Source organism: Equus caballus, chromosome 25, assembly GCF_041296265.1.
Source record: "Equus caballus isolate H_3958 breed thoroughbred chromosome 25, TB-T2T, whole genome shotgun sequence".
Taxonomy (NCBI): domain Eukaryota; kingdom Metazoa; phylum Chordata; class Mammalia; order Perissodactyla; family Equidae; genus Equus; species Equus caballus.
The window spans coordinates 39,352,076-39,378,877 of NC_091708.1; the positions used below are offsets into that span (position 1 = coordinate 39,352,076).

Genomic DNA, 26,802 nt, shown 5'->3' on the forward strand with positions numbered 1-26,802 from the left:
ATGGCAGGACACATAGTGAGCCCAGCCAAGACCAGACAAGCCCGGCCCACACGGAAGACACCCCCGGGAATCCTGTGTGACAGAGCAGAGGCCATTCCAGTCAGCAGCTTCATCGTTGTCAGGGCCATGTTTGGTCTGAAGCTCAGGGACCGTCTGACACGTGGTCAAGTGTTCCAATTCTGTAGGACCAAAGAACAAAACCCAATAAAATGCCCTGACCTGCTCCTCAAGTCACGGAGCAGGATGAAACCCCTCGCCTAGATGCTTCTGGAGGGGGCTCTGCAAGGAGCTCCTTGCTGATGACAAGAGACCCAGAAAGGACAGGAGAGCTGTCCCCTCGCCTCCTGCAGGGCACAACCCCCATTGCCTGGGATGCCAGGAGCTGAACAGGACCTTGGACCCATGGCACCCACACCAGCACAGGGGGACAGAGGGATGGGCTAAAGGACCTGGCTCCTTGCTGTCCCTGTTCCCAGTGGTGGCTCCCCACAACCCTGACTTATTAAGTGGCTACAGAAGTTAAAACGCCTCAGGTCTCAGTGGATGGGGCACGGTGGCATGGAGGCTCCCTGAGGAGGTGGCTCTGGAGAAGGGCAAGACTTCGCCTGCCTCCCCCCGCAAGATGCTGCTACCCCAGGCCAAGGGGACAGAGAGGTCTTTGTCTACAGGGGTCAGCATGGGACAGATGCAGCTTGTCCACCGAACCTTGTGGAAAACTGGGCCAGGCTCTGGAGAGGAAGGTCGGGGGAGCCCAGCACGGGAGCCTCTGATATCAAATTCCATTTCTTACAATACGGCCCCGCCACCCTGCTTTGGGTGACCCGAGAGAATGATCATGCTGTGTAGCCGCACCACCAAAGAATCAACAAACTGGTCTCACAGCTTCAGGGGAGGGGCTCCTTGGCCTCGGGCCCGTGACCGGCTTCCTTTAGTCCTGGGGGGCGCTGGAGAAGCCCCCGACCCCCGACTAGCCCAAAGGGCCAGGGTGGTGGTTTCTAGGGCTCCTCCCACTCTGATAGTCCCAGGCCCCTTATTTCCAGGGAAAGAGGGGCTCCCCAGAGCCCAAAAGAGTGCCTGGAGAGCCTGGTATCCTGGTCTCTGAGATGCCATGGCCTGGGACACCGGGCCCAGGACCAAGGAGGTGCTGCCGGCCTTAGGCCTTAGAGGGGGAGACTGGTCGCAGATGCCCAGCCCCACTGGGGAAAAGGGCTGGGTCCCTTTAAGCCCTGCCTCACTCCCTCTGTTCGTTGCTATGTATGAGACCAACTTCCTTAGCAACCACCTGGCCTCTTAAAGGGGAGCTGGAGCAGTGGTTGCCACCAGCCATGGCTCCCAAAAAAAAGGCAGGCAAGGCGGCCAAGGAGTTCGAGGTCAAGAAGAAGAAAGGGAACAAGAAGGATGCCGGCGTGGCCAACAAGCCCATGGAAATGCCTGTGGGCGAGGAGATCCGGGAATTCTACCACATCCAGATCCGAGACCTGGAGGACAGGCTGGCCCGGTGGGTGGGCCGGCAGGGAGGCTGGTCCTGTGGGTCAGAAGCCCTGTTCTGAGCTGGCCGCTGTGCAGGCTCAGCCAGGGGGTCCCAGGCCTCTGTCCTGGCCCCACCCTAGGATGTCCAGACGCCACCTCTACGCCCAGCCTCAGTTTCCTTATAGGTAACATTGAAAGCCTTCTCGATTTGAGGGAAAATGCATTTCCTGACCCCAGCTCTGCTCCCAGAGTCCTGGGGTCCCAATGCTAACTGGCAACTCCATCCCAGGCAAGCACCCCCTCCCCCTGCCTCCCTCCTGCTCTGTGGGATCATACACTTTATAAAAGGGCAGAGTTCAAATGGGGATGAACTGGAAATGGCGGCCCCCTGGCAGGTGCATGGACATACATCCCTCCTTCCACCCGCCCCACCCTGGACCGAGTGCCTGGGCCCTGATTCCCTGCGCTGTGGTACCCAGCTGCTAAACCCAGTTGTTTCCCCTGGCCGGGCCTCAGTTTCCCCAAATGTAAATGAGGAGGGTTATGGCCTCACGACTGTGTGACCTGGATGGTGGTATGTGGCAGGGGATTCCCTAACTTCCGAGACGCGTTCACTTGCCCAATTTTAAAACTAGTTTCCTCCCAGTTAAGATGCACTAGCCCAGTCTCAGGTGACCCTTAAAAGACAAACCCCTGGGGCTGGCCCTGTGGCAGAGTGGTTAAGTTCGCGCGCTCCGCTGCAGGCGGCCCAGTGTTTTGTCAGTTCGAATCCTGGGCGCAGACATGGCACCATTCATTGAGCCACGCTGAGGTGGCATCCCACATACCACAACTAGAAGGACCCACAACTAAGAATATACAACTATGTACCAGGGGGCTTTGGGGAGAAAAAGGAAAAAAAAAAATCTTTTCAAAAAAAAAAAAAAGACAAACCCCTTTGGTGCCGAGTAGGCAGCCAGGCTTCCCCAGATGCTGTTGCAGATGCTCACAGCTAATGTGGAGTCCTTTGTGTGCACCAGGCGGTCCTGTGCTGGCCTTCACTGCATCCTTGAAACGGTCCCAAGAGAGAGGGCCTGACGCATAGCCATTACACAGGTGGGGACGGAGGCTCAGGGAGGGGAAGTCACCCCAGGAGGAGGAAGTGCCGGGAATGGGGCCGTGACCCTCCGACTTCCCTACCCCAGGCTGCTTCCTCCAGCCATCAAGCAGGTCATTCAGCCCTGCGCCCTGCAGGGCCCCGTATGCAGTAGCCATTCAAAAGATGTTGGCTGAGTAAATTATGCAGTAAAACATCTTTCCAAATAACTTCTATCAATTATCTCACTGGAAACCGGTAAATTGATTATGTGACACTCTTAAAAATTCACAAGCTTCCCTCAAGCTGAGACACCAGATGGAATGTACTTGGGAAAAATGCATTTGGGAGACAGTCGTTGGGCACTTACTATTTGCCAAGGCCTGAGAATATAGAAATGGAGGAGGTGAGGGGTCTGCCAAGTGGAGAAGACAGACATGAGACCAGGTCTTGACCGCCCAGTGGGGCAAGGGCCAACCTACAGGAGGGCACCAAAGAGAGGGTCACAAACGTGGCTCAGGAACAAGAAGGCCCCACTGAGAAGGGTTCACTCAGTGGACGAGGGTAAGGAAGACAGCAGGTGCGAAGGCTCGGGACTGCAAAGTGCAGAAGTGTTAGGGAGGGTGCAGAGCTGGCGATGGCAGCAGTAAGCTTGTGGTTAAGAGCCTCAACTTTGGGGTCAGACTGACTCGGGTTCAAGTTCTGGTTTTGCCACTTACTCACCAGGAGTTTCTGCATCCCTCTGTGCCTGTGTTTCCTCATCTGTAAAACGGGTACAATCATCATAGGCCCCCTTCCTTACGGGCTGTTGCGAAGATTCAACAAATACACACTGAGTACCTACTATGTGCCAGGCACTGTCCTAGGCGTCGGGGACACAGCTGTGAACATAACAGAAAGGCCTCTGCCCTCAGGAGCTTACATTCTAGTGGCGTAACGAACGTAAAGCTGAGCACAGGTGTTGCCTGTGGTCGTGAGCGCAGCTCAGAGGGCACAGGGCGAGATGAGGCTGGATTCCCAGCGTCCATGAGGAACCTCGAATGGCCCTCTCTGGGCGGGCCCAGGGAAGTGGGCCCGGCCCCTGGACCTCTCTGCCCTGCCCCTGCCTCAGGTACCAGCGGAAGTGGGACGAGCTGGCCGTGCAGGAGAAGCTGTTCCGCCAGGAGTTTGAGCAGCTGGCCAACAACAAGAAGGAGATCGTGACCTTCCTCAAGCGCACGCTCAACCAGCGGGTGGATGAGATCGCCGACCTCAACGAGCAGCTCCAGAGCCTGCAGCTGGCCAAGGAGATGGAGAAGGATGCCTTCGAGGCGCAGCTCGCCCAGGTGCGCCACGAGTTCCAGGAGACCAAGGACCAGCTCACCACGGAGAACATCGTCCTTGGTGAGGGGGCCCTGGCGGGCGAGCCTTGGGGGGTACACGCCCCGGGGGCAGGAATCCAAGGCCCCGGCTCTTTGGGCTCAAATCCTAGCTGTACCACTACCTTTGTGGCCTTGGGCAAGCACATCTCTCCGACCCTCAGTTTTCTCACCGGGGAAATGGGGATAGTGCGTCTACCTTGAATAACAGCTGTGAGCCGCTTCCCACACATCGTCGTCCCTAACTCTCCCAGCAATCCTACGTTTGTAGGTGAGGAAGCACCTCCAGCAAGTGAAGTGTCTTGCCCGAGGTTACCCAGCTAGCAAGAGTTGTTTTGAGGCTTACTGACAGCCTGAGTGCCTGGCCCAGAGAAGGTGTTCAAATTCAGCAGCTGTTACCACTGTCACTTTCATGAGAGGGGAATAGAGGAGAGTGTCAAGCGAGGCTTCTCGGAGGAGGTGGTCCCTGAACAAAGCTTCTTCAGATTAGTGGAGGAGAGGAGAGAGAGCACTCCAGACTAAGGCAATAAGCGTGGGCAGGACTGGGCACGGCAAGTGTAGGGACAGGGGGCCGGGCCTGTTGGAAGCGTAGAAAAGGAGGACCTGGAGGACGTTGGGGGGGGGGGGTGGCTCAAAGCCCTTGCTGCCCGCCCTGGGCCCTGCCCTCCTGCGGCAGCCCCTCACCAGGCCTGTGCCCTGCGGTGGGGCAGGGGGGAAGCTGGCAGCTCTGGAGGAGTTCCGCCTGCAGAAAGAGGAGCTCACGGAGAAGTTCGTGTCCCTGGAGGACCAGCTGCAGAAGCAGGAGAGCGAGTACAAGGACTACGTGTACAACCTGGAGAAGAAGTCGGTGCTGGACAAGGACAGGTGGGCAGGCGGGTGCTGGGGCCCAGTCCTCAGGCCTCCCCCGCCTCGGCTTCTAGTGGAGGTACTGCGCTCGTTCATGGCTCCCCAGCCTGCTGCTCCTGAGCATCCTGGCTGACGGATGGAGGGTGGGCAAACACGAATAAGCTCCCCAGCTCCAGTCCTCACGCTGGAATAGGAGAACCCCTGAAGCTCCTTTTGACACTTTTTGTGACTTAAATTATATTTATTTAATAGGTAATAATACACTGATATAGTTTGAAATTCCAAAAGTACAAAGGGTTTACAGTGAAAAGCTCCCTGCCTGTAGCCCCGCCCATCCTGGGGGGGGGGGTGGAGCGTAGAGGTGGCCCTCGGCGCTCTGGGGACCCTCACGTAGGAGGCGGGTGCCTGTGGCTTGTGCCCACTCCGCCCGACACCCCGCTACTCCTACCCATCCCGACTAGACTGAAGAAGGAGATCATCCAGCGCGTGAACCTGGTGGCCACCGAGTTCCGCAAGGTGGCCACCAGCCAGATGTGGGACACGACAAAGCGGGCCATCATGGAGAACAGCACTGTGACCCTGCAGCTCTCCAAGATATCCCAGCAAGGCATGCAGCTGCTGCAGGAGAACGAGCAGCTCAAGGGCACCCAGGACAAGCTGTGCAAACAGCTGGAGCTGCTGGAGAACACCCAGAAGGTCATGGCCCAGCACAGCAGAGGCCACCAGAAGGTGTGCCCACCAGGCCCTCACTGGGGGGAACATGAGGGGCCCTGCCGGGAGGGCCTCGCGCTGCAGCTAAGTCACGAGGGGGGCAGGAGTGAGGCGACGGGGCCTTCCTTGTGGGGGCTCTGGGGTGCTGGGCCCCGCTCTGGGTTTGCTTAATTTGGCTTAAAGCCCTCATAACTGGTTACAGTAGAACCCAAGCCTGGTAGCTGGCGGCTCTGCCCAGCTCTCGCCCAGAGATGTGGCCCCTCTGTACAAGGGGGCGAACCCTGGCTGAGTGTGGCTGGCGGCGCGGGCTGGCTGAGGGCCCGCGGCGGGCCCAGGGTACGGCCAGCTGCCCGCACTCGTAGATCATCCTCCTGCTGACGGAGAAGTGCCGCGAGCAGCAGCAGGGCCCCGTGGAGGCCGAGCGGCTGCGCCTCCAGCTGAGCCAACTGGAGCAGAGCCTCCAGCAGCTGCAGAAGGACAACCAGGACCTGAGGTGTGGCCCACAGAGGGGTGAGAGGGGGGAGCAGGCTGGGAGGCCAAGCTGGAGCCATCCCTTTTTGGCCACATGACACGGGCCAGTGACTTTCCCACTCTAGAGGGAGGGCCTGGAGGCCTTGTCTGTCAAACAGGCCGAGGGCCCCTAGGGGCTGGAGAGGAATGGCTGGGCCCATCGCCCTAGAGTGGGGAGGCGGCTGACTTGTCCCGGCCCCGGGCCCAGGAGCCAGAGAGACCAGCTGCGCCTGCAGCTGGAGCGGCAGCAGGCCGAGGCACAACGGCTACAGCACGAGCTGACCACAGAGCAGAAGGTTCGGGCAAGTCTGGCGACAGCCCTGGTCCAGGCCACGTCCTTCCTACAGAACATTCTGCAGGTGAACAGGAAGTGGGTGAAAGTAGGGGGCAGGGGGAGTGAGCCAAGGACAGAAACTGCTCAGAGATCACCAGGCCACCTGGAGAAGGCTGGGACAGGGCTAGATGCCCCATCTTTCCCCTGAAAGACTCCTGGCAAGTCTGTCCTTTTCTGATTCTGCACTTCGATGATCCTTTCAAGGTCTCAAAGGAGCCGGGGTCCTTCTCTGGGGCCCTGGAAGGCCTCGGGCCTCAGTCTTCCCATTTGGAGAATGGGGATCCCACCACGGCAGTGAACACTTTGAGAAAACGGGCACTGGTGTTGAGTTTCCCAGGTGGGTTGTGGGGCCACAATGGCCTGATTCCCACGGGCCCACCCCCTCCCCCATCGGCAGATACAGCCAGACAAGGAGGACAGCGACTTTGACGTCGAGTTCCAGCTGCAGCACAAGGAGATGCTAAAGCAGCTGTTGGCCATGCTCAGCTCAGCAGTGGTCATGAGCCCCAAGATAGCTGTGTGCCCCCGCTGGGAGAGCCGGCCCTATAGCCCGCCCAGGGAGAGGTGAGTGAGTGGCCCTGTGTGACCTCAGAGGAGGCAGCTATGGGACTTGTCCAAGGGCTGTCCTCAGCTCACCCTGGGCCAGAAATCTGGCTCCTCAGAGCCTGTCTGAGTCTCAGCCTGCTCCCCACAGCCAGTCCAGCACCCAGCCACCCACGGGGACTCCGCTGCAGCAGCTATCTGGCATCACACCCTACCAGCCGGGGGACCTGGGCCTCGTGCCTCGACGGCCCCACATCCCACCCAACACTGAGGACCTCAGGCTGCTTTCACACACCACCCGTGTGGGAACCTTCCAGGTACACAGTAGCCCTGAGGACAGTGTGCCAAGGGCTCCAGCGACAGCAAGATGGCAGCCAGCCCTGGGTGCAGAGCACGGCTCTGCCAGCTGTGTGGCCTTGCAGATGTGGCTGGACCTCTCCAAGCCTCCATTTTCCCAGCTGGAAAATGGGCCCAAAAAAGGTGTGGCAAGGTCTCAGCGGGCTAAGGCGTGCCCAAACATCCCCTGGGAGGGGGGCCTGCTGGACCTTGCTCTCTCCTCCTCTACAGGCAGAGGTAGGCTGGGAACCCCAGAGAAGGCCTCAGCTTCCAAACTGGCATCTTTCATCTTACAGATCCACAACGCTGGTTCTCCAAAAAGGTTCAAAAAGTTTAGTCTTCCTGGAGTTTTCCTACCTTCCAAGTAAGCCCCAGAGAGAAGGCCAGCCCGCATCCCAGAAATGGACCGTTCCAACCACAGTCCCTCCTTTAATCCGTAGGCGGCCTGGAGCAGCCCAGAGAAGAGTTATATAAAAAGTGGATACAACAGGTTGGCGTGGCCCCTCTGTGGACGTGGCTGGGTGTGTGGGCACAGCAGTCAGGCAGGCAGCTGTGTCCCCCGGTGTCAGGGGCCTGACGAGGGCCCCCGGCTGCGCTCACGGATGTGGTCCAGGAGCAGGTCAGCAGCGCGCTCCAGCAGAGGAGGCAGCAGCTCCTGCTCGGCGGGGGAGAAGCAGCCCAGCACGTGGGCCTGCACCGCGTCGGGGTGCGGGGGGCGCCCGATGCCCACTCTCAGCCGCGGCATTGCCTATGCAGGAGCCAGAGGGGCCCAGGGAACACTGGTGAGCAGTGTCAGGGGGCCCCATGCTGGCCCACCCGAGCCAGTGCAGGACAGAGGGTCAGACTCACATTGGAGTTGAGGCAGCTGATGCAGGACCGGACTCCATTGTGGCCCCTTCAAGAGATATGGGAGGGGCAGTTAGTGCTTCCCTGGGTCAGCACCCTTCACCCTGCCCAGCCCAGCTGTGGTCAGAGCACCCTATTCCCTGCTGAGACGGGGGTCGGCACCCCTACCCCACTCCAGCTGGGAGGCCAGCTTGCCTATCCCACCCTGATGGGCTCAGAGCCTCACCTGGCACTTCCCCCCAGCTTCAGAGCCAGTTTCCCCAGGGGTTTGTCCAGCTCGTCATGCACCAGGTAGACCTCCTCAGCCGTCAGCCCGAACAGCTCCGCTTGGCACAGGGAAATGGTGGCCCTCGTTACTGCCATCTGCCCAGAGCGGCTTGTCCCAACTCACGGCTCCCATAAGGAGGGCCCACAATTAACCCCACTGCACATATAAACTGAGGCTCCCACAAGTACCCAGGGCCATGCAGCCACTGGAGCTCCACAGGCACCTGGAGGCGAGCCTGTGTGCCGCAGCCCAGAGTCCCCTGTCCAGCCCCTGCGCCCTCCCAGCTAGCCCGCCGCTGGTGCCCTCCACTCACCGGCCCGGGCCACGCTGCGCCCGTTGGCGTTCATGAGCCGCCGTGGCCGGAGCAGGACCAGCTGGGCATCCCCCAGCGAGGCCAAAGCGAGGTCGGCGGCGCAGCGCCGGTCGCGGGCCCAGCTCTCCGCCACACCCAGCCGCCGTGCCAGCTGCCCCAGCACCGCCATGCCCACGCTGTGCCGCGTGCGGGGCATTCCAGGGTTCCCCAGGCCGGCCACCTGCAGGCGGTACCAAGGAAACTGAGGCCCGACAACTCTCGCCACCCTCTATCTCACAGCGCCCCCTGGAACCCAAAGCAGGGGAAGGGAATCGGAAAGCAGGGCTGGAGTGGGGAAGGGGCGCGAAGACGGGGCGCAGAGACCCCGGAGACTCCAGAAGGCTGAGTGGACACTGGCGGCCCGCGGGCCAGGCAGCCAGGGCGCCCCGGTGCAGCAGCAGAGTCCCTGGAAGTTTGCAGCCCCTCGGAGTATTGGACTCATTTCTAGATAAGAAAACTGAGACAAGGAATTGGGGGGACTGCCTCGGAGACAACAGGAAACTAAAGCTAGGGCCCGGGAGCCCCTGCGTCGCCGCGCCCTTCATTCCACTCACCAGCCACCACTTCCCGGGAGGCCGGGGCTCCAAACCGCAGCGGCTCATGGCCCGGCTCAGCCACGGCCCCGCGCGCAGGAGCCCGGGCGGCTGCATGCTGCCCCATTCACGGCTTGGAGCCCGCCCCCTGACGTCACCAGCCCGCGGCCAATCGCGGCCGTCATCCGGCAGGGGCCGCTGCCGGCGTCCAATGCGGGGCGGGCCGCGGGGCCGCCATGTTTCTGAGGGGCGGAAGTGGAGGGCGGCGGCCGTGTCTGCGTGCCCGCGCATTCCGCGGCGTGGCGTCACCGTGTCCCTGTGGGGTTTGTTGTGCGCCTCGCGGAGCCCTCGCTTGACCTCCCGATTGGGAGGAGGGAGCCGTGCTCTGGTCCCTGCTATGGCCTCCCCCTCGGTGCGGAAAGCCAGCAAGTCCTCTCCCCGCTGTAGCCTCAGCCTCCCCAGCTAATAAAGGTTTGCTAACCTTTTTCGGCTCAAACAACCCTTGGATTCCGGGGGCGTGGCCAGAGGGGCGGAGCCTCTGGGCGTCCTGGAGATGGTGCCTAGCAACGTTAAGGGTGAGGCCCGCGAGGGAGCCGGCTCAAGCCCGGTGGTCCTCCTGGAAGGGGCCTCATGACAGACTCCGAAGAGGTGCGGGGAAAAGCTAAAGGCAGAGGGTCGGGGGAAAGAGACCAAGGCTGGGTTCCCAGGAAAGGTTTCAAGTACGGTAGAGGCAGGATCAGTGGCACAGTTCAGGAAAGTCCCAGGCCGCTGTGCAGAGAACAGAGGGCTTGGGATGTGTGGCCGGTGGGGAGGTCGGAGGGGTGGCTGGAGCTGGCGTCCAGGTAGAGATGGCACTGGCCCAGACGAGGGGGTGTGAGAAGAGGAGGGCTCTAAGAGCTCTTTAGGAAGGGGGACAGTCAGGATTTGAGGACTGATGGGACATAGGTCTCTGGCTTAGGTGGCAGAGAAGCTGGACTCATGGAGGTGGGAAAACCGGGGGCAGAAGTCAGGTGCTCAGGTTGGCCTGCTGGGCGTGAGGGTCCCAGAGGATCCCTGGGGCCTGCAGCTTGGGGCTGGGCCTGAGCTGGGGACATTAGAGTTTTGGGTGTCACTAGCTGGAGGTGGGAGCTGAGGGGGACCAGGAGGAGAGCAGAGGGCAGTGTGAGCATGAGAACCCTGACCCCTGACCTTGACCATAGATAGGAGAGGGAGAGAGGAAGGACTGGAGAGAGGGAGGTTGGAACATCACTAAGGGCTACAGGGCTGGGAGTGCCACCCACCCCAGATGGTGCCTCCTACCAGGCCTCATTTCCACCCCTCCTCCATCCTGTGAAATACCTGAGGAGCATGTCAGTGGAGTCGGGGTTGTCTCGGGGCCTGCTCCAGCTTGTTGTCCCTTGGTTCTAGGATGCCCTGGAGCTTGACCAGGCTCCCTCACAATGCATCCCAAAGCCATGGGTGTTTCCAGTCCCAAAGGGGACCGCACAGCGCATCTTTGGGACCAGCCAGGTGTTCCAGAACTTTGAACGTATAAAACCAAAGGTCATGGGGTTAACAGTGCCCCTCAAAGTCAGGGAACAGTGAGTAACTACCTTGCCCTGGGATCTCAGTTTCCTACCCTGCACAGCCATTAACATGCTGTACAGCCTTGGGCCAGTTACTCTCCCTCTCTGGGCTTTAGTGAACTCAACTGTCTAATAGAGCTCTTCTACGTCAGAGGATACAAGGCTGCTGGCCTGATGAGTTCCAAGAATGTCAACCTCCTCTCCCTGGGTCTCTGTCTACCCCTCCTGTCTCCCCACCCAAGTCCGCCTCTTCCCAACCCACCCCTGCAGCCCCTGCTATATAATATGCCTGAGGCTGGTCCAAAGTCAGGGCCAGCCCCTCTGCCTGTGCCCCTGTGCCCCCCAGCTACTATCGTGGCCAGAGGTGCTTGGAGCAAGAAGACTGGGAGATGGCCGTGCTGTTCTTCTCCCGTGCCCTCCACCTGGACCCGAGGCTGGTAAGGGGGGCCTGGGTGGGCACGGGCAGTTGCTGGCACACACCTCCCCCTCACTGTGGCACCTACCGGGCCCCTCCTTTCAGGGCCACCAAGTCCCTGCTAGTAACTGAGCATCAAGCTTCAGGGCAGACTGTGGGGACGGGACAGCAGCCTGGGTTGCCTCTCCCTCAGGTAGACTTCTACGCCTTAAGAGCCGAGGCCTACATCCAACTCGGTGACTTCTCCTCGGCCATCCAGAACCTGCGAAGGGCCATCTCCTTCCAGCCGGAAAACACCGACTACCTGGAGCGCCTCTCCTTTGTGCTTTACCTGCAGGTGCCTGGGCTGCCCCCCCAGGACCACGCGAGGCACCCCTCACACCCAGCCTGCTGGCTCTCCTCCAGCTCTGGGAGCTTTCCTTGCTCCTGGGACCAGCTCTGACTCCCTGGGGACCGCCTTGTCCCTGTATCTGTGTCCCCACCTGCTGCCACTCTCAGGGCCTTTCCCACCTCCCAAGTCGGTTTACTCTCAGGGCTGGGTGAAGTTTGGTAGCTTCGTCCAACAGAACTTTCTGCAGGAGCGACAGTAATCTACTCTGCACTGTCGGTCTGGTAGCCACTAGCCACATGGAAGTGTGTGACTGAGGAACTAATTTTTCAATTGTAATTAATTAAATTTGTATAGCCACATGCCGCTGGTGGCTGTTGCATTGGACAGCCCAGATCCAGAGCATAGAGGTTCCCAGCGCTAAAAAGCTAACAGTGCCCCCCATTTGCAATTCAAAATAAAAACACTATTAAGCCATAAAATGCCAACAAAGCCCCAGATCTGTTTCTCTCTGTTCCTGTGTCTCTGCATTGCTGTCTGTCTCTCGCCAACTGTGTGTTTCTTGCTGTCCCTCTCTAGCCCTGCGTCTCCGTCTCTGTCACGGTCTTTCTCTGTGTCTCTTGCTGTCTTTCCCCAGCTCTGTGTCTCTCTCCATCTCTGTGTCTCTGTCTCCCAGATCTAAAGGGCCCTGTCCCTTTCTCTTGTCTCTCTCCCATTCTGCCCCAATGTTGCCCACGCTGCCTGGTGGGTGCTGCTGGGCCAGGGTCACAAGCAGAAGTGACTGCCTGCTGTGTCCCCAGGGCCAGTGCCTGTTTGAGCAGTGCTCCTTCCGGGATGCCCTGAACGTCTTCTCGCAAGCCTCTGAGCTCCAGCCAGAGAAGCCCTGCTTCCGTTACCGATGGTGAGCGGCCCGGCACGTCATTGTGGGCCCTCGTCCTCCCGCAGCCCCTTCCCATCCCTCTCACCCAGCGGACAGAGCACCTCTGCCCTCCGCCCTCAGCATGGCCTGTCTCCTGGCCCTCAAACGGCATGCTGACTGCCTCTCACTCGTCACCAAGGAAGTGAAGAATGGCACGACCAATCCCGATATCTACATCTTCCGGGCCAGGCTCTACAATTTCTTTGAGAAGGTAAAGCAGGGAGGGCAGGGCAGGGTCTGGCCTTCCCCCTGGCCTGGTTGCCCCCAGCACGCCCAAGGTTACAGCAGGTGGCTAGGCTGTCCATGAGCCCAGAGCTGCGTCCCCACAGTGCCAGGGGGGCCCTGTCCTCTCTGGGTAGAGACCTCGACTCGCGCTGACCACTCAGGTACCCAGTCTGGTATTTGTTCCATTGTCACTCAGCCCTGGCTCTGTGCCAGGCCTGCTCCAGCCCCCAGAACCCACAAGGTGACAGACCTATGCTGTACCTGCCCTCACGGAACACCCAGCCCAGGGCAGACGTCACTAAGCATAACTACACACAGAATGAGTGTGTGCAGCATCCTCGGGCAGCCAGGACCCCTTAGAAAAGGCAGCCCTTCCGCCGCCTCCCCCTCCCCCTCCCCCTCCTCCTCCTCCTCCTCCTCTTCCTCCTGCCACCTTTCTTTCCTTATTTGCCTCAGTGAGCATTTACTAAGCATCCCCAGCTGGCGCAACCCCTGGGCTCGGCATGGGATGACAGTACAGGGGCGGGGAGACTTGGGGTCACAGGGAGGAGGTGGGGAGTGCTGGGCAGGGAGGAGGGGACTGCAGGTATGTGAAGGTGTTGGGCAGGGTCTTGCAAACCAGGAGGACTCTTCTTCCTGGGGGCAGCGGGAGCCCCCAAAGGGGTTCCCCTTTGAGAGGCAGCAGCCTTCACAAAGATCCTTCCAGCGGCCAGGGGGAGTGTGGGAGGGGCAAGTCTGGAGGGCGGGAGCCTGGGGAGGAGGCGGGGTGCCATCCAGCGTGCAAGGAGTGGGTACGGGGAGGTCGGCTGTGAGGGTAGTCAGGAGCAGGCAGTTCCACAGTCCTTTGGAAGGCAGGGCAGAAGACTGACTGGGGGCGGGTGTGAGGAAAAGGGAGCAATCCAGAACAATGCCCGGTAATCCGCCTGGCCACGTGGGTGCCAGGGAGCTGGGAGACTCAAGACAGGGAGGAGCGGTTGGGTGGGGCTGGGCGGGGTGCACTCAGCTCACCAGGCAGGCATCCTGGGGGGGTTGGAAACGTGAGCCTCGCTCTGCTGGGGGCTGGGCCTCTGTGCCCACGCGTGAGTCAGTGGGAGAGTCCCCTGCACAGGTAGGAGACTAGTAATTATCGAGAATTGTTGACTGTCCGGATTTTAGCTGCTGCCGCCACCCCAGCCTCTGTGACACATAGGCACGTTCTCAGCACTTTACTCATGTTTCTCTCTAAGGCTTGCAGTAACCTTTTGAGGCAGACAGAATCCATTGTCCTCTTTTCACAGATGATGAAACAGGTCCAGAGGGCCTGGGTGACTTACCCAAGGTCCCAGAGGCAGTTCTCAGTGGTGCTGCTGCCATGAACCCCAGTCCCCCGGCCCCAGAACCCTGCCGCTAGCCTCCGCAGTCTTCCCCCCCCCGACCTCCACTCACGCCTGGTGTCCACACCGTTTGCCCCACTCGTCGTCCAACCAATTACCCTACAGAACACGGGGTGCTTGCTAAAACTGTTTGTTGGTTGACTGACAGACCTGCTCACCCAGTGGAAGGTATTTGCCTGGGGATGTTTTCTGTTCATGCCCAGGCCTGAATCTGTTCTTGGTCAGAGTTGTCTGAGGCTTAAAGGTCAAGGGAGTGGGGGAGGGTGTGCAGGGAAGAATAGGGAGGACTTGACAGTCGTGATGAGGGGACCACACCCTCCCCCCACCTCGGCTGAGCCTCGCAGAAGTCCTCCAAGGAGGTGGCATCTGTAACCCCATTCTACGGCAGAAACCACCAGGGCTGACCTGGCTCACCTGAGGTCACATCGGGAAAGAAGCCAGCACAGATAGGGCCTGGGATCGGATTTTCCCACAATGCTTCTTGCCTCCTTCAAGAGGCAGAAAAAGTGGAACAGTGATGCAGGGGCACTGAGGATGGGTGGCGTGATGCTGGCCTGCCCAGAGAAAGGCCCCTACAGGCCTGCAGTTCTGCCTCCCCTCACTGGACAGGGCGGGGCTCAGCTTGGCCTACATCCCTGATGCCACCCTCGGCCTCCTGCAGCCCAACCTCTGCTATCGAGACCTGCACAGAGCCTTGCTACTGGATCCCAAGCACCCACAGGCCAAGGTGCTGCTCAAGATGATGGTGGACCAGGCCCAGAAGGCACGTCAAGATGCTGGCATCCTAGCTGTGCAGGGCAAGCTGCAGAATTCGCTGAAACACATCAACTGTGCCATTGAGAACAACCCTCTGGACCCCAGCTTCTTCCTCTTCCGGTACTGGGTGAAGAGGTGCCGGTCTTGGGTCCTGCTGTGTGGTCTCAAGAGAGCCTCAGTTTCCCCATCTAGCCTCTGATAATCTTTCCCTATTCCCCATTGGCGTCAAGGCATCATGGGAGGTGGTCTCTGCTACTGCCCCTGGTGGAGGGGCAGGCAGCAGCCTCAGTTAACCTGGGAATCCTGGACCCTCAGGCCTACTGAGCAGTTCACACTGGGAAGGTCAGCCCAGCTCAGTGGACAGGCTTGGGTTTGATTCTGGCCCCCCAAAAAGACTCACACGGGGCCATTTAACTTCCTTGAGCCTCAGTTTTCTTATACAAACAGTGGGGGGTGAAACCACTGTCCTTTAGCATAGAAGCTGTCATACACCTGGCTCCCATAAAGAAAGAGGGAAGCTATTTTTGAGAAAATTACCAGGGATCTAGCAGGTTATCTGAGTAGGAATCCAGGACCAGCCCCACAGGCCAAACCTAGTGCACGAGGTGGGAGCCCCCCACCCACCTCCACGGGTCAGGAGGCCCAGAGCCGGCAGCTGCTTGCCTCACCCCCAGTCAGTAGGGTGCTTTGGCATTCATGTCCCTCTCCCACAGAGGGACCTTGTACCGCCGGCTCCGGGAGTTTGATGGGGCGGTGGAGGACTTCCTGAAGGCGCTGGACATGCTGACGAAGTGCCAGGAGAACTTGGTGCAGCAGGCGCAGCGCCAGCTGCTGCTGGCCTACAACGACTTCGCCGTGCACTGCTACATGCACGGCGCCTACCAGGAGGGCGTGCTGCTGCTCAACAAGGCCCTCAAGGACGAGCAGCAGGAGAAGGGCCTCTACATCAACCGCGGCGGTGAGCGGGGCGGCCGGGCGGGCCAGCCCTCGCCTCTCTAAGGCCTGGGCTGGGCGCTTGAGGCCCCTGAGGGAGGGAGGGAGGGAGGCAGGAGGCAAAGAGGAAACAGTTAAGAGTCCCAGTGTCCCGGGGAAATATTGCCTTAGACAAACTGGCTACAGTCTCTTCAAAATGCTCAGAATCAGGCAGCTGGGAAAAGGTACCCCGAGGCACGGAAAACCTCTGCAGCCGCCCGCGACCGCCCCGGGAGTTACCAGCCTCCAGTTTCAGGCCCCGCCCCCTGGGGCCGGAGCAGGCTGGGCTGGGGCTCCTGGGCACTGGGGTTGGGGGCCCACTCAGCCCCCGCCCCGGGTCCCCGGGCCCCAGATTGCTTCTTCCAGCTGGGCAACCTGTCCTTTGCTGAGGCGGACTACCAGCAGGCGCTGGCGCTGAGCCCGCAGGATGAGGGCGCCAACCTGCGCATGGGCCTGCTGCAGGAGAAGATGGGCTTCTGCGAGCAGAGGAGCAGGTGCGCCGGCCGTGGGCGGGGCCGGAGGGGGTCTATGGGCAGGGTCGTGGGCGGGGCGGGGCCGGCGCGGTTTGTGGGCGGGGCCGGTGGGGCTGTGGGCGGTTCCGTGGGCGGGGCCGGCGGGGGCTCTGGGCGGGGATGCGGAGGGCTCTGGCCTGGCCTGAAGCCACCTTCTGGGATCCACCGGTCAAGATGCCTTTGCTCTCCTAGTTATGTCTCCTAGTCTTCGCTAAACATCCTTTTTTTCTCTGAATATTATGGTAATTGAGCTTTTTATAAAAAATTTAAGTGTTCAGTAATATGTAAGTCAGAACATGGAAGTGCCTTCTAATATTTGCCTTCCAGCGCCTCCTTCCGCCCCACATAAGTTTGGTAAAGATTCCTCCAGACTGTCCTCTATGCTTATATTCACAATTATTATCATTTTACAAAAGTGAGGTTGTGCTGAACTGTGTTTTGACTCGTTTTTTATTTCCCGTGGCATTGCGTACAGGACTACCTCATTCTCTTTCATTGTCTGCATAGTGTTCCATTCTGTGGAGGTACCACAGTGAATTTCTTTAGACAATCCTTTGCTGATGCATATTTGGGCTCTTTTCCATTTTTATTATAAAGAATGCTGGATGAGCACCCAGGACATATGCCTTTGGGCACTTATACTAGTAATGCTGTAGGTAGATTGCTGGAAGTCATCTTGTTGGTCCAGCGGCTTTTGTGTGTTTATTGGTCGTTATGGCCTGCCCAAATCTTTTGCCCATTTTGTATGAAATTGCTAATTCAGATTTTTTTTTTTTTTGGTGATCAGTTCTTTGTAGGCTGGGAAAGTTAGCTTATCATCTGCCTAATGTGGCAAAATATATTGTCCCTATTTATTGATTTCCTTTGTGGTGTTTTTACTAGTCAATAACGTAGGATTTAATCATAGTCAAAGTCAATTTTTCATTTTTAGCTGTTGGGTTTGTGACATCCTCAGAAAGGCCCTTCCTACTCCAAGATCAGAAAAACATTCATTTATGTTGGGGTTTTACACTAGGATTTAGGTGTTGGGTCCATCAAGAGTGTAGCTGGTAGAAAGAGAACAGAGGGGCTTGTGGGGGGTGAGCAGAGACCAGTCTGGTTTTCCCGAAACTCCCCACTGGGGCCCGAAGCTGTCATTTCTCCGCAGGGTGCCCAGCTCATAGCAGGCCTGCTGTGTCCTGCAGGCAGTTCCATAAGGCAGAGAACCACTTCTCAATGGCCATCCAGCACAACCCCAAGAGGGCCCAGTATTACCTGCATCGCGCCAGGAGCCGGCAACTCCTGCAGAACATTTTTGGGGCCCGCCAGGATGTTGCCACTGTCCTCATCCTCAACCCCAAGCAACCGAAGGTGGGTTCCTGCTGGGCCAGGAGGGTGGGCTCCAGAGTCAATACCTCTGGCCACCTAAAGATCCTCCCTGGCCCTAAAAGAAATCTGGTTCCCTAAGGGCAATAAGATCTGCCCGTGTGGGAACACTTACGACGTGTCACGTACTGTTCTAGCCACTTCCGCTTGCATCCCTCTATTTAACTCTCTTCAGCACCCCTGCGAGACTGTTAACATTATTATCACCCTCAATTTACAGATGAAGAGGGTAAGGCTCAGAGAAGTCAGTTCCCTTGCCCCAGGTCACACATCTTAGAGGTCAGACCCTCATCTGGCTGGCTCTAGAACCCACGGTAGACCCCCACCAGTGTTCCTTCTCCAAATACTTACTTTCTCCTGGTCTCCTGATAGTTTGGGGGCAAAAATGGCCTGGCCTTTTAGAAACAATCTGTAAAGCCTTCCCTGTTCAGCCCTGAGAAGGGACTCTACGAGGGCAGGGCAGCACATGCCATCTGCCCCCTGCCCTGGCTCACACCTGGCTCTGGTCGCCCCCTTTCCTGGCAGCTGCTCCCACTGGTAACCAACCTCTTCCCGGGCATGTCAGTGGAGGAGGTGCTTTGCAGCCAGATGGCCCACCTGGCCAGGTTGCAGCTGGACCGGGTGATTCTGAGCAGCCCAGGGACCAGCATCCCTCAGCGCATCATGGGGTAAGCTTCTTGAGCGGGAGCTGCAGGCCCAGAGTGGGGAATGGCCGGGCTCAAGGCTCCTCTGGCGCCAGCTGCTGCCTTAGGCCACTGTCCAGTCCCCGGGGATGCTGGGGTGAGTCAGGTAGACTTACCTGGCGCTCTGGGGCCGCGGCTTGGCAGGCAGCTCAGGGAGCGGGAACTGGAGCGCCAGAAGGCCCGGGCCCTGCAGCTCTCATGGAAGCTGCAACAGCCTTTGTCTAAGACCCCCAAAGAGCTGGAGGCCACTCCCCACGTCGTGTGGGCAGAGCTAGAACACTCGGAGGAAGAGGTCAGCGTCCCCAAGGAGGAGGAAGAAAAGGTGAGTGAGCCGCACCCTGGGACCTGGGGCCCAGGGCCCTTGAGGTCCAGGCTGGAGTGCACCCGAGCGAGCCAGGGCTGAGGGATGCAGCCTGGCTAGAGGCTGGCTTCCAGGTCTGGCTCTGGCCCTGCTCAGCTGGGGGACAAGTGGGGACCTCTTGCTCTGAGATGGGGGTGGTATTAGTGAGGGGTGCCCCTGAGGGAGGGCGCATGAGGATGTGGGCCCCTCACAGAGAGAGGCCTTCCCACGCTTGCTTTCATACATTCTGCTGTGTGCACTGGCCACTCAAGCCAGAATTTTGTTAAATTTTGCTCTTAAGTTCATTTCTAAAAACTTCTTATTGAATGCAACCTGAATACAGTAAGTACACAAATCATAAGTGAACTGTTGGATAACATTTCACAAGCTGAATCCACCCGTGACACCGTTATCCAGATCGAGAAAGAACTCAGGCCCACCTGCCCAGAAGGCCCTTCATGCCCGCTTCTAGGCCCCTCCCTCAGCTCAGCGCACGCCACGAGGTTGTCCTGATTCCTGACCCCGTAGATGAGTGCGCCTGCTTGTCACATTCATGGACAAGTACAGTGCGCCCTCTTGTCTCCAGCTCCATTAGTTAGCGTGACATTTGTGGGATGTGTCCAAGTTGAACAATCTCCACAGCTCGTTCTTACTGCTGTGGAGATTCCATCCGGGGATATCCCGCCATTTACTTATCCACTCTACTGTCGCTGGACACAGGCAAAGTTGTGTCCAGAGGAACTTTGCACAGCTGAAGTACAGGGAGCACCAACATCCCCCTTGCCCTAAATGGAAAACACGAGCTCTACATTTTCCTAGCTCACGCCAGATCCAGAAATACAAAACTCCAGTCTGTGTGAAACGTCAGCCCCATGAGGTCCTCGTGGGCTCCCGCCCTCAGGGAGATGTTGAGCCAGCACCTGTGCATTAGCTTAGCACCCTGCAGCTCTGCACACACCCCCTTGCTTCCACACTGCCCGCAGGCGTGAACCCCACTGCCTGCAGGTATGAGTGGCCGGAGCAGACCAGCAGCCGGGAGCCTGGCTGTGGAGTCCCGCAGACCAGGAGTTAAGCCCCGCTTCTCTCCTTAGCTGAGTGCCCTGAGCAGGCTGCTTAGGTGCCGGGAGCCTGGGTCTCCTGGTCCATGAAATGGTTAATAGCAGTAATTCCCTCCCAGATGTGTGTTGAGGCTGAAATGGGATAAGGCAAGTGAAGCAGGGAGAAGCTCCTCAGTTTCTCACTAGCCATTCCCCAGGGTACAGCACTTTCCAGAAGCCTGTCCCACACTTGAACTAACTTGCTTTTTGCAGCTGGGGCTCTGAGACCCACACAGCGTCTTGTGGGTCCCTTCCTCACAGTGCTGTGCCTGTCCCCTTCCTGTCCAGTCTTAGCCTCTCCATGTCCCCAACCAGCCCCAGCCTAGGACCCTTGAGGAGCTCCAAACTGCTGGCCTTCCAGAGCTGTGGCCACTGGCCTGGGGCCTCTTGCAGCCTGTGACTGCCCAGCCTGTCTCCTGCCCTAGGAGGAGAAGCCAGAGCCCGCCCCCAGCAGGGTAAGGTCCCTGTCCAACAGCTGCCTCGACCAGACGTCGCCGGGCTCCATCTTGGGCTGTAAGTCCCCTGTGCTCCTGCCGGGCCTGAGTGAGCCAAGGCAGCGGAGCAGGCACAGGTCAGGGGCAGAAACTCCCTGGCCTGGGTGCAGACTTGGGCCCTGCTGCTTCTAGATGTGTGGCTCTGCAGTGGGAGTAACAATGCCCACTTTGTAGGGGGTGTAGGGAACCCTCGGTGAGGGGCTGCCCAGCACAGAGCCTGGGGTGCCAGCTCTTCCTCTGAAGCACTTCACAGCTGCTGCTGCTCCACCCTCATTCCCCTCTCAGGCCCGTCTCTTTTCTCTCTGCCCCATTAGCCTCCCCTGAAAGAAGCCACAAACCCTGTGCATGTTCAAGGGGCTTTTACCCTCAATTCTGCCAGGCACCAGGGTGAAACACCCAGAAATGCCCGGAACAGAGTCCCAAGGGCAGCTGTGAGCAGTCCAGGGTAGGGATGAACACAACAGTGGCCAGCCCCTTCCTCCACTCAGTGCAACTCAACAAATGCATCGAGTGGCCAGGGCTGGGCCTGTGCCAAATGCTGGCCAAGGTATGAACGGCCCAGTCCTTGCCCCGGGGAGCTCTTGGTCCTGAAGGGATGAAGGCCCACAGGTAAACAGATACCCAGGATAGTGTAGACACACAGTGGAGGGGAGTCCAGGGCTGTGGGGGCATTTAGCCCCGATGGGGGCTCAGGAGGGCTTTCAGGACCTGAAGGAAGAGTTGGGTTAGCCAAGTGTGGGAGGGGTGGAGCAGGGGACTGCTGCAGGCAGGGGCCTGGAGCCCTGCAGGCTGTTGGCTGTGGCTGGAATGCAGAGGGCGGGGGCAGCCAGCAGAGTGGAGGCCAGGGCTGGGCGGCGGGGCCCCTCGGTATCTCCCCTTATCTTCTAGCCCTGGTCCACCTGCAAGGCTCAGGTGCTGAGGAGGCCTGGGCTGGCTTGATCTGGCCGGCCTTCCCCGTGGCCATGCAAGGCCTCTGGGATCTAGGCAAGGGTGAGGGCTAGAAGCCTCTTTTCCTTGGAGCAGTCTGGGGAAGGTGGCCTGACAGGTGCTCTTGGCACACCCTTCCTAGTCAGGACCCCGTCCATCTCAGAGACAGAGACCTCTACTATCTGCCAGGAATACAGGAGCACCTCGGCCACTACTGTGACATTCTCTGACTCCTCGGTGCTTAAGACTCAATCCTCAGACTTGGAGAACAACTGCGGAGATCTAAGCCTGAACCGCAGCCCCAGAAAAAACAAGACTGCTCAGGGTCAGAGCCGGAGGCCCAGCAAGACGGAGGCCAATCAGAGCCAGAGCTGGAGGCCCAGCAAGACGGAGGCCAATCAGAGCCAGAGCTGGAGGCCCAGCAAGACAGAGGCCTCTCAGCACCGGGGCCGGAGGCCCAGCAAGACGGAGGCCTCGCAGGGCCAGAGCCGGAGGCCCAGCAAGACGGAGGCCGCGCAGGGCCAGAGCCGGAGGCCCAGCAAGACGGAGGCCTCGCAGGGCCAGAGCCGGAGGCCCAGCAAGACGGAGGCCGCGCAGGGCCAGAGCCGGAGGCCCAGCAAGACGGAGGCCAGTCAGAGCCAGAGCCGGAGACCCAGCAAGATGGAGGCCACGCAGGGCCAGAGCAGGAGGCCCAGCAAGACGGAGGCCACGCAGGGCCAGAGCCGGAGGCCCAGCAAAATGGAGGCTGCCCAGGGCCAGTGCCAGAGGCCCAGCAAGTCCCAGGTCACCTCGGGACTGAGCCCGAGTCTCAGCAAAATCCAGGCTGTCCAGGGCCCGGGCCAAGACCCCTGTCCCGGCAGGTAGGCTGCTCTCCGAAGGGCCACTGAGGCCCCTCCCTGCCTGCTGGGGATGGGAGAGATTCCACCCTCACACACTGGCACTCAGCGAAGCTGCTTCCTTCAGGAGCAATTAGAAACTGCAGCCAGCATTCCTCTGGTCCCATGGCTAAGTTTATTGTATTTGTCTTCTTCTTTTACAAAATTAAAAACTTTAAAAACGAAGCCCACATGACAGAGTCCCTCTGTTCATGGAGACTGAGAAGCCTCAGCCTGGCTTTACGATGCTGGGACATAAGGTGTGGGAGGGAGGGCTGGGGTATGGTGCCAGAGCAAGGGGTCACGGGTAACAGACCGAGGAGGGAGGGAGCAGCCACGAGCCCCAGTCCCTGAGTTACAATTCACATTTGAAGAAGGCTCAGGCTGGAGGGCAAGATCAAGGCTCAGTGAGGTTCTGGGGTGACCAGTGGTTTCCCCGGGGAAGGAAGCAAAGGCCAAGATGCCCTCAGGCCAGTTCAGAGGCAGGGCCGGCCTGGCCCTCTGTCCCAAGGGCTAGCCAGCAGCCCTCTTCCTCTTCACTCTGCGTTACGGGGCCCACTCTCCAGGAGGCTCAGGACAGGGTCTCCCTGGCAGAAACCCAGGGCTTTCCTGAACAGCCTGGCCAGGTAGAGGAGGGCAAGGACGCCACCTGGAGAGTCAGAGGAAGAAGGGGATTCGGGAAGCCACAGTCTTGCAGCCATTGGAGGAAAAGAGCTGCTCGTCCTCAGGGAAGAAGGTGGTGCTATCCAGCACAGCCTGGACGACCTCATCCCTGGGCTCCAGGCCCAGCTGGGCCAGCTCGTTGAGCACGCAGTGCCGCACGTGGTGCCGCTGGAGTGGCAGGAAGGGCACCAGGGCATCCAGGAGATGCTCTTCCATGATGCCCGAGCGCCAGAAGCCATCTGCAGGAAGGGGCGATGGGGAAAGGAGTCAGGGCTTCACTGGGATGAGCAGGGCCCCCCGCCCCCAAAGGGCAGTGCAGGTGTGGTGCTGGTCTTAATCCTTTCAGCCACCTTCTGGGTGTTGGGCTCAGGGAGGTTGTGTGACAGCCAGGAGCGCCAAAGCCTGGCCTGGCAGGTGCAGGTTCAGTGGGCAGAGCATCAGACCCTGGGAGAAGCCGGCCCTCCCCAGAGAGCCTGGCCCACTGGATCTGGCCTGCTGAGCCACCCAGCCGAACTTACGGTGTGGGTTGTCCAGCACAGCCCGGGAGATGACTGGCTCCAGCTCCTGCAGGCGGATCTCCTCGCGGTCCCGGTGGCTGCGCCATGCTTCCAGTGCCACCTGGTTAATCTGCTCGCCACCGGTGTTGCTAAAACCATGCAGGACGTGGGCCGAGACTCAGATGGTGGGGGCAGGATTTGGCCCTCACTCGCCACGTGCCAGCCCAGCTCAGTGCCATCAGGAGCCAAACGCACTGAGAACACTCCACAGGAACCACGTCCCCTCTGTGGAGCTTGCATCCACAGCCATGAGCCCTGGAAATTCACCTCTACATGCCATGCACTTTATAGTTTACAAAACACTTTGGGGTCCGTTAACTCACTTTCCCTCACCCAGTCTCTAGGAGGAGAGTGGGCATTAGTGTTGGCCCTGCTGTTCAGAAGAGGAAAGGGGAGCTCAGAGAGGTGCAGTGATTTACCTGAGGAAACACAGCTAGGATTCTTAAAGCTGGGACTAGAACTCTAGTTCTATTTTTCCCAGGCCTGTGTCCTCCTGGCCACAACAGACGGAAAACTCTTGACCCAGCAGGGCTTCCACAAAGAAATGGTGAGGAACAAAACGACTGAGCCCAGAATGGGCTTTGAGAACGTCAAAGGGAAGTCAACCACCTTGAATGACTCCAGAGAGAGTGTCAGGGGCTTTCGGAAAGCCCGCCTGGGCCTGGGGGAACACACCCCAGGCCGAGACTGGACAGTGGGGACCTCTGACAAGTGTTCCCACACTATGCCCGCTGCTGAGCCGGGCCCCACCTGATGAAGATGAAGATGGCTTTGCGATAATTGGTCCCGTATACAACCCAGGAGGAGCCCAGGAAAGGTCGCAGGACCTCCATCAGGCCTGGGGTCAGCTTGTCCATCTCATCGAAGAGGAAGAGGGAGCGGCCGCAGGTGGTGAGGTTTCCCTGGACCCAGCTCTTAAGATCCTTCTGTAGGGGAGAGGCAGGAGTTCGAGGGGCCTGGAGATACTCCCTCAGCCCCAGACTTCTTCCCAAGGCAAGAACGCATCCCCTTCCCCGGGAGAGGTGGTGTCCCAAAGAGCACCAATCCCTTAATGGGACTGATGGTGACACGGTGGCCCTGGGAGGGGCAGCGACTTGTCCAGGTTCACACAGCAAGTCAGCAGGAGAACAGGGACTCAAACCCAGGCCTTGCACCTGCCTGTTCAGGGCTTCTTCCCTGACACCTACTGCCTTCTCTAAAAGGCGACGGCTCCTTCCTGCTCCCTGAGCCTTCCAAATAGTGTTGACAGCTGAACCAGATCAGCCCGGAAAGTCCCTAGCAATCAACAACAATAACAATAGCAGTAAGAGCTAATATTCACTGAGTGCTTACTCTGAGCCTCAGACTGGGGCCACGTGCTTCACAGAGAGAAGATAATGCAGACTATCTGGCAGAAGTAGGTGCTCAATAAATAATACCTGCAATTACATAATCCCATGTCCCTCACACAACCCTGGCAGGTAGGTACCCTTACTGCCCCCTAGGAACTAAAGCGAGAACTCCCTGCCAGGTAGAATGGCACCACCCCAAGCTCTGATCTGCATGGGTCCTGAGGGCTGAGGCTCCAAGTGGCTGTGTGGGCTGGAGCAAGTGACTCCCCTTCTCTGGCTCAGGACTCACGCCCTAGGGTCTGGCACCCCACAGTGCAGGCGAACAGTGGTCCAGCACTCAACTAGCCTACCTTGTAGCGCTCCATCTGGCTGGGGTGCGGGAAGTGGATGACCGGGGAAAAGTGGTGCACATGGGGGCTGCGGAGGCCATCCCGGAAGAGGTAGTGCGCCAGCAGGGAGCTGACGTAGGACTTGCCAGTGCCGGTCCAGCCATGCAGGGAGAGGACCAGCGGCTTGGTGGGAGCTGGGTCCTGCACGAAGGCCTTCAGCGCCTTCACCACCAGTGCCCTGGCCAAGTGCTGGCCAGCCAGGTGCTGGGCCAGGTCACACTCCAGACCTAGGGCCACAAGGACAGTGTCAGAGCTGACCCCGCCCCCTCCGTCGCGCCCCCCCCTCCCGCCCCGCCCCCGCCATGGAAGAGGTTCAAGGGGGAAGTCACATCTGGAACCTGGTCTAGGCATCCCTGGGCTCCGGGACGTCTGTACAAGCTGTCCGTGGAAAGGGAGTGGGGCCCTTGTGGTCTCTGGCAGCAGAAGCCACCCCCCCAAAAAAAAGCCCTTCCACCCCAAACATCTGGGACCCTTGGCTGTGCGTTTGTGGGGAGCTTTTCGGTGGCTTCCTGAGGCAAGGAGGTGGGTAGGAGCAGGCGAGGCTCAGTATCCCCCCCTGCCCCCCGCCGCATTGGAACTGGCTGTTCATCTCCCGCCTGGGATCTGAGCTCCTGCAGCACAGGAACTGGGTTTCAGTTCTAGCTGTAACTCTGGCCTGACTCAGCTCGGCAGCGCCCCCACCGGACGGCCCTCTAGATTGCGCTCAGCCCCGAGAGGATGCGAGCTGTCAACAGGGTCTGCCCTAGACCCCTGCCCACCCCCAAGGCAGGCTTCTCCCCTGCCGGCCAGTCCGCGGTGGAGGCCTAACCCCCCGCAAGGCCCCGCTCTCCAAGGCTCTCTCCATCCTGGCAGGGCTCTGACTGGACCCCGAACCCTCGCCCCACGTCCCGTGCCCCCGGCTCTCAGGGTCCTTCAACGCCGCGCCCACTCCAGCTCTGGCCGTCTGGAAGTCTGGGGGTCCCGCCCCTCGGTGCCATCCTCCAGGTCCGGCCCCGGCGCAAGCCGGGAGTCCGAGGGCTCCCCCGTCCGCCGCCCCTCCGCACCCGGCTCCTCACCCTGGAAGTCGGGCCGGAAGTCACATTCGCAGAAGGTGCCGAAGCTGCAGTGCAGCGAAGTCAGGTCCCAGGCGGCCGCCGCGGCCGAGACCAGCGCGAGCAGCCCGAGGAGCGAGCCCCAGGACCGGCAGCCGCGCGTCACAGCCGCCATCCGCCTCAGGCCCGAGCTCGGTCCAGGGCCGCCAACCGCCTCTCCCGAGAACTACAACTCCCGGCGTGCATGGCCCCGCAGCAGCCTCCGCCCGTGGCCTACAACTTCCGGCTTCCCTCTCGCCGCTCTCAGAGGCCCGCCCCGTCGTCCCGCAGTAGGACCGAAAGTGGCCTCCAGGGGGAGCCTGCGAACCTTCCAATCCAGGACGGCGGGCCGCGTTTCCATGGCCACGGTAACTAGGGGACCATCACAGTAACCCCGAAAGAATAATGAATAAAGGATTATGAGCACAAAGGGTGACTTAGCAAATGTAGCCAAAACTTGTGCGGCAACTTACACCTTGCAAAGCGCCTTTTGCATGCTCTTTTTTCCTTTATATGATAAAAGAGCACTCACTAATAGCTTTTGGTGAGCACGTACTGTGTGCCATTAGTGTTAGATGCCTCATAGATCTTATAATAACAGTACCTGTCATACAGAGAAATGGTGATATTTCAACGCGGTACAGGCACATAAAAGTGTTGTGGCTCAGGAAGTAATCAATAAATGATCCTTGACAGTCCGTTATGTATGAAACATGGTGGTCCCTTGCCTAGCAGGTACTATGCGCTAAGTTCTTTAACATCAG

General features: G+C 59.3%; 4 protein-coding genes across 9 annotated transcripts; 2 read left to right on the plus strand and 2 right to left on the minus strand.

The window, feature by feature from the left end:
* The first annotated feature begins 1,252 nt into the window (after positions 1 to 1,252).
* On the plus strand, positions 1,253 to 7,672 carry CFAP157 (cilia and flagella associated protein 157). Of its 2 annotated transcripts, XM_023628949.2 has the most exons (9): positions 1,253 to 1,498; positions 3,657 to 3,928; positions 4,614 to 4,767; positions 5,211 to 5,478; positions 5,823 to 5,953; positions 6,179 to 6,329; positions 6,702 to 6,868; positions 6,999 to 7,164; positions 7,480 to 7,672. In XM_023628949.2, the coding sequence occupies exons 1-9, from the start codon at positions 1,257 to 1,259 to the stop codon at positions 7,549 to 7,551; spliced, it is 1,623 nt and encodes a 540-aa protein (XP_023484717.2). In that variant the 5' UTR covers positions 1,253 to 1,256; the 3' UTR covers positions 7,552 to 7,672. The 2 variants fall into 2 exon arrangements, with proteins under 2 accessions (XP_023484717.2, XP_070107546.1); XM_070251445.1 differs by having other exon boundaries at positions 1,270 to 1,498; positions 6,999 to 7,672.
* Positions 7,503 to 9,473, minus strand: PTRH1 (peptidyl-tRNA hydrolase 1 homolog). Its single transcript, XM_001500130.6, has 5 exons — positions 9,204 to 9,473; positions 8,611 to 8,830; positions 8,256 to 8,355; positions 8,033 to 8,078; positions 7,503 to 7,931 (listed from the first exon to the last, which is right to left on the minus strand). Exons 1-5 carry the CDS (start codon positions 9,471 to 9,473, stop codon positions 7,749 to 7,751), a joined length of 819 nt encoding a protein of 272 aa, XP_001500180.3. The 3' UTR covers positions 7,503 to 7,748.
* Positions 9,474 to 9,512: 39 nt separating this feature from the next.
* On the plus strand, positions 9,513 to 22,214 carry TTC16 (tetratricopeptide repeat domain 16). 4 transcript variants are annotated; one of them, XM_070251443.1, is made up of 15 exons: positions 9,527 to 9,830; positions 10,590 to 10,762; positions 11,094 to 11,184; positions 11,356 to 11,499; positions 12,291 to 12,391; positions 12,491 to 12,620; positions 14,669 to 14,883; positions 15,477 to 15,721; positions 16,088 to 16,229; positions 17,432 to 17,597; positions 18,138 to 18,280; positions 18,440 to 18,617; positions 20,158 to 20,245; positions 21,296 to 21,634; positions 21,673 to 22,214. In XM_070251443.1, exons 1-15 carry the CDS (start codon positions 9,813 to 9,815, stop codon positions 22,038 to 22,040), a joined length of 2,541 nt encoding a protein of 846 aa, XP_070107544.1. In that variant the 5' UTR covers positions 9,527 to 9,812; the 3' UTR covers positions 22,041 to 22,214. The 4 variants fall into 4 exon arrangements, with proteins under 4 accessions (XP_070107545.1, XP_023484714.1, XP_070107544.1 ...); XM_023628946.2 differs by having other exon boundaries at positions 9,518 to 9,653; positions 21,296 to 22,214; XM_023628942.2 differs by having other exon boundaries at positions 9,537 to 9,830; positions 21,296 to 22,214.
* TOR2A (torsin family 2 member A) lies at positions 22,146 to 26,399 on the minus strand. 2 transcript variants are annotated; one of them, XM_001501467.6, is made up of 5 exons: positions 26,024 to 26,399; positions 24,930 to 25,195; positions 23,999 to 24,174; positions 23,210 to 23,337; positions 22,146 to 22,930 (listed from the first exon to the last, which is right to left on the minus strand). In XM_001501467.6, exons 1-5 carry the CDS (start codon positions 26,172 to 26,174, stop codon positions 22,686 to 22,688), a joined length of 966 nt encoding a protein of 321 aa, XP_001501517.2. In that variant the 5' UTR covers positions 26,175 to 26,399; the 3' UTR covers positions 22,146 to 22,685. The 2 variants fall into 2 exon arrangements, with proteins under 2 accessions (XP_001501517.2, XP_003364191.2); XM_003364143.5 differs by lacking the exon at positions 23,210 to 23,337 and having other exon boundaries at positions 22,148 to 22,930; positions 26,024 to 26,362.
* Between the last annotated feature and the right edge of the window lie 403 nt (positions 26,400 to 26,802).

Bases quoted from the DNA above. Each gene is read 5' to 3' on its own strand.
- CFAP157 (XM_070251445.1), top strand. From the start codon at position 1,326: ATGGCTCCCAAAAAAAAGGCAGGCAAGGCGGCCAAGGAGTTCGAGGTC. The intron at 6,330-6,701 runs GTGAACAGGAAG...CCCCATCGGCAG, and splicing joins TCCTACAGAACATTCTGCAG to ATACAGCCAGACAAGGAGGA. The intron at 6,869-6,998 runs GTGAGTGAGTGG...TGCTCCCCACAG, and splicing joins TATAGCCCGCCCAGGGAGAG to CCAGTCCAGCACCCAGCCAC.
- PTRH1 (XM_001500130.6), bottom strand. From the start codon at position 9,473: ATGCGCGGGCACGCAGACACGGCCGCCGCCCTCCACTTCCGCCCCTCA. The intron at 8,831-9,203 runs GTGAGTGGAATG...TACCGCCTGCAG, and splicing joins CTCCCGGGAAGTGGTGGCTG to GTGGCCGGCCTGGGGAACCC. The intron at 8,079-8,255 runs GTGAGGCTCTGA...TATCTCTTGAAG, and splicing joins AAGCTGGGGGGAAGTGCCAG to GGGCCACAATGGAGTCCGGT.
- TTC16 (XM_023628942.2), top strand. The intron at 12,392-12,490 runs GTGAGCGGCCCG...CTCCGCCCTCAG, and splicing joins CCCTGCTTCCGTTACCGATG to CATGGCCTGTCTCCTGGCCC. The intron at 17,598-18,137 runs GTGGGTTCCTGC...CTTTCCTGGCAG, and splicing joins TCAACCCCAAGCAACCGAAG to CTGCTCCCACTGGTAACCAA.
- TOR2A (XM_001501467.6), bottom strand. From the start codon at position 26,174: ATGGCGGCTGTGACGCGCGGCTGCCGGTCCTGGGGCTCGCTCCTCGGG. The intron at 24,175-24,929 runs GTAGGCTAGTTG...TCTCCCCTACAG, and splicing joins GCCAGATGGAGCGCTACAAG to AAGGATCTTAAGAGCTGGGT. The intron at 23,338-23,998 runs GTGGGGCCCGGC...GCATGGTTTTAG, and splicing joins GCCATCTTCATCTTCATCAG to CAACACCGGTGGCGAGCAGA.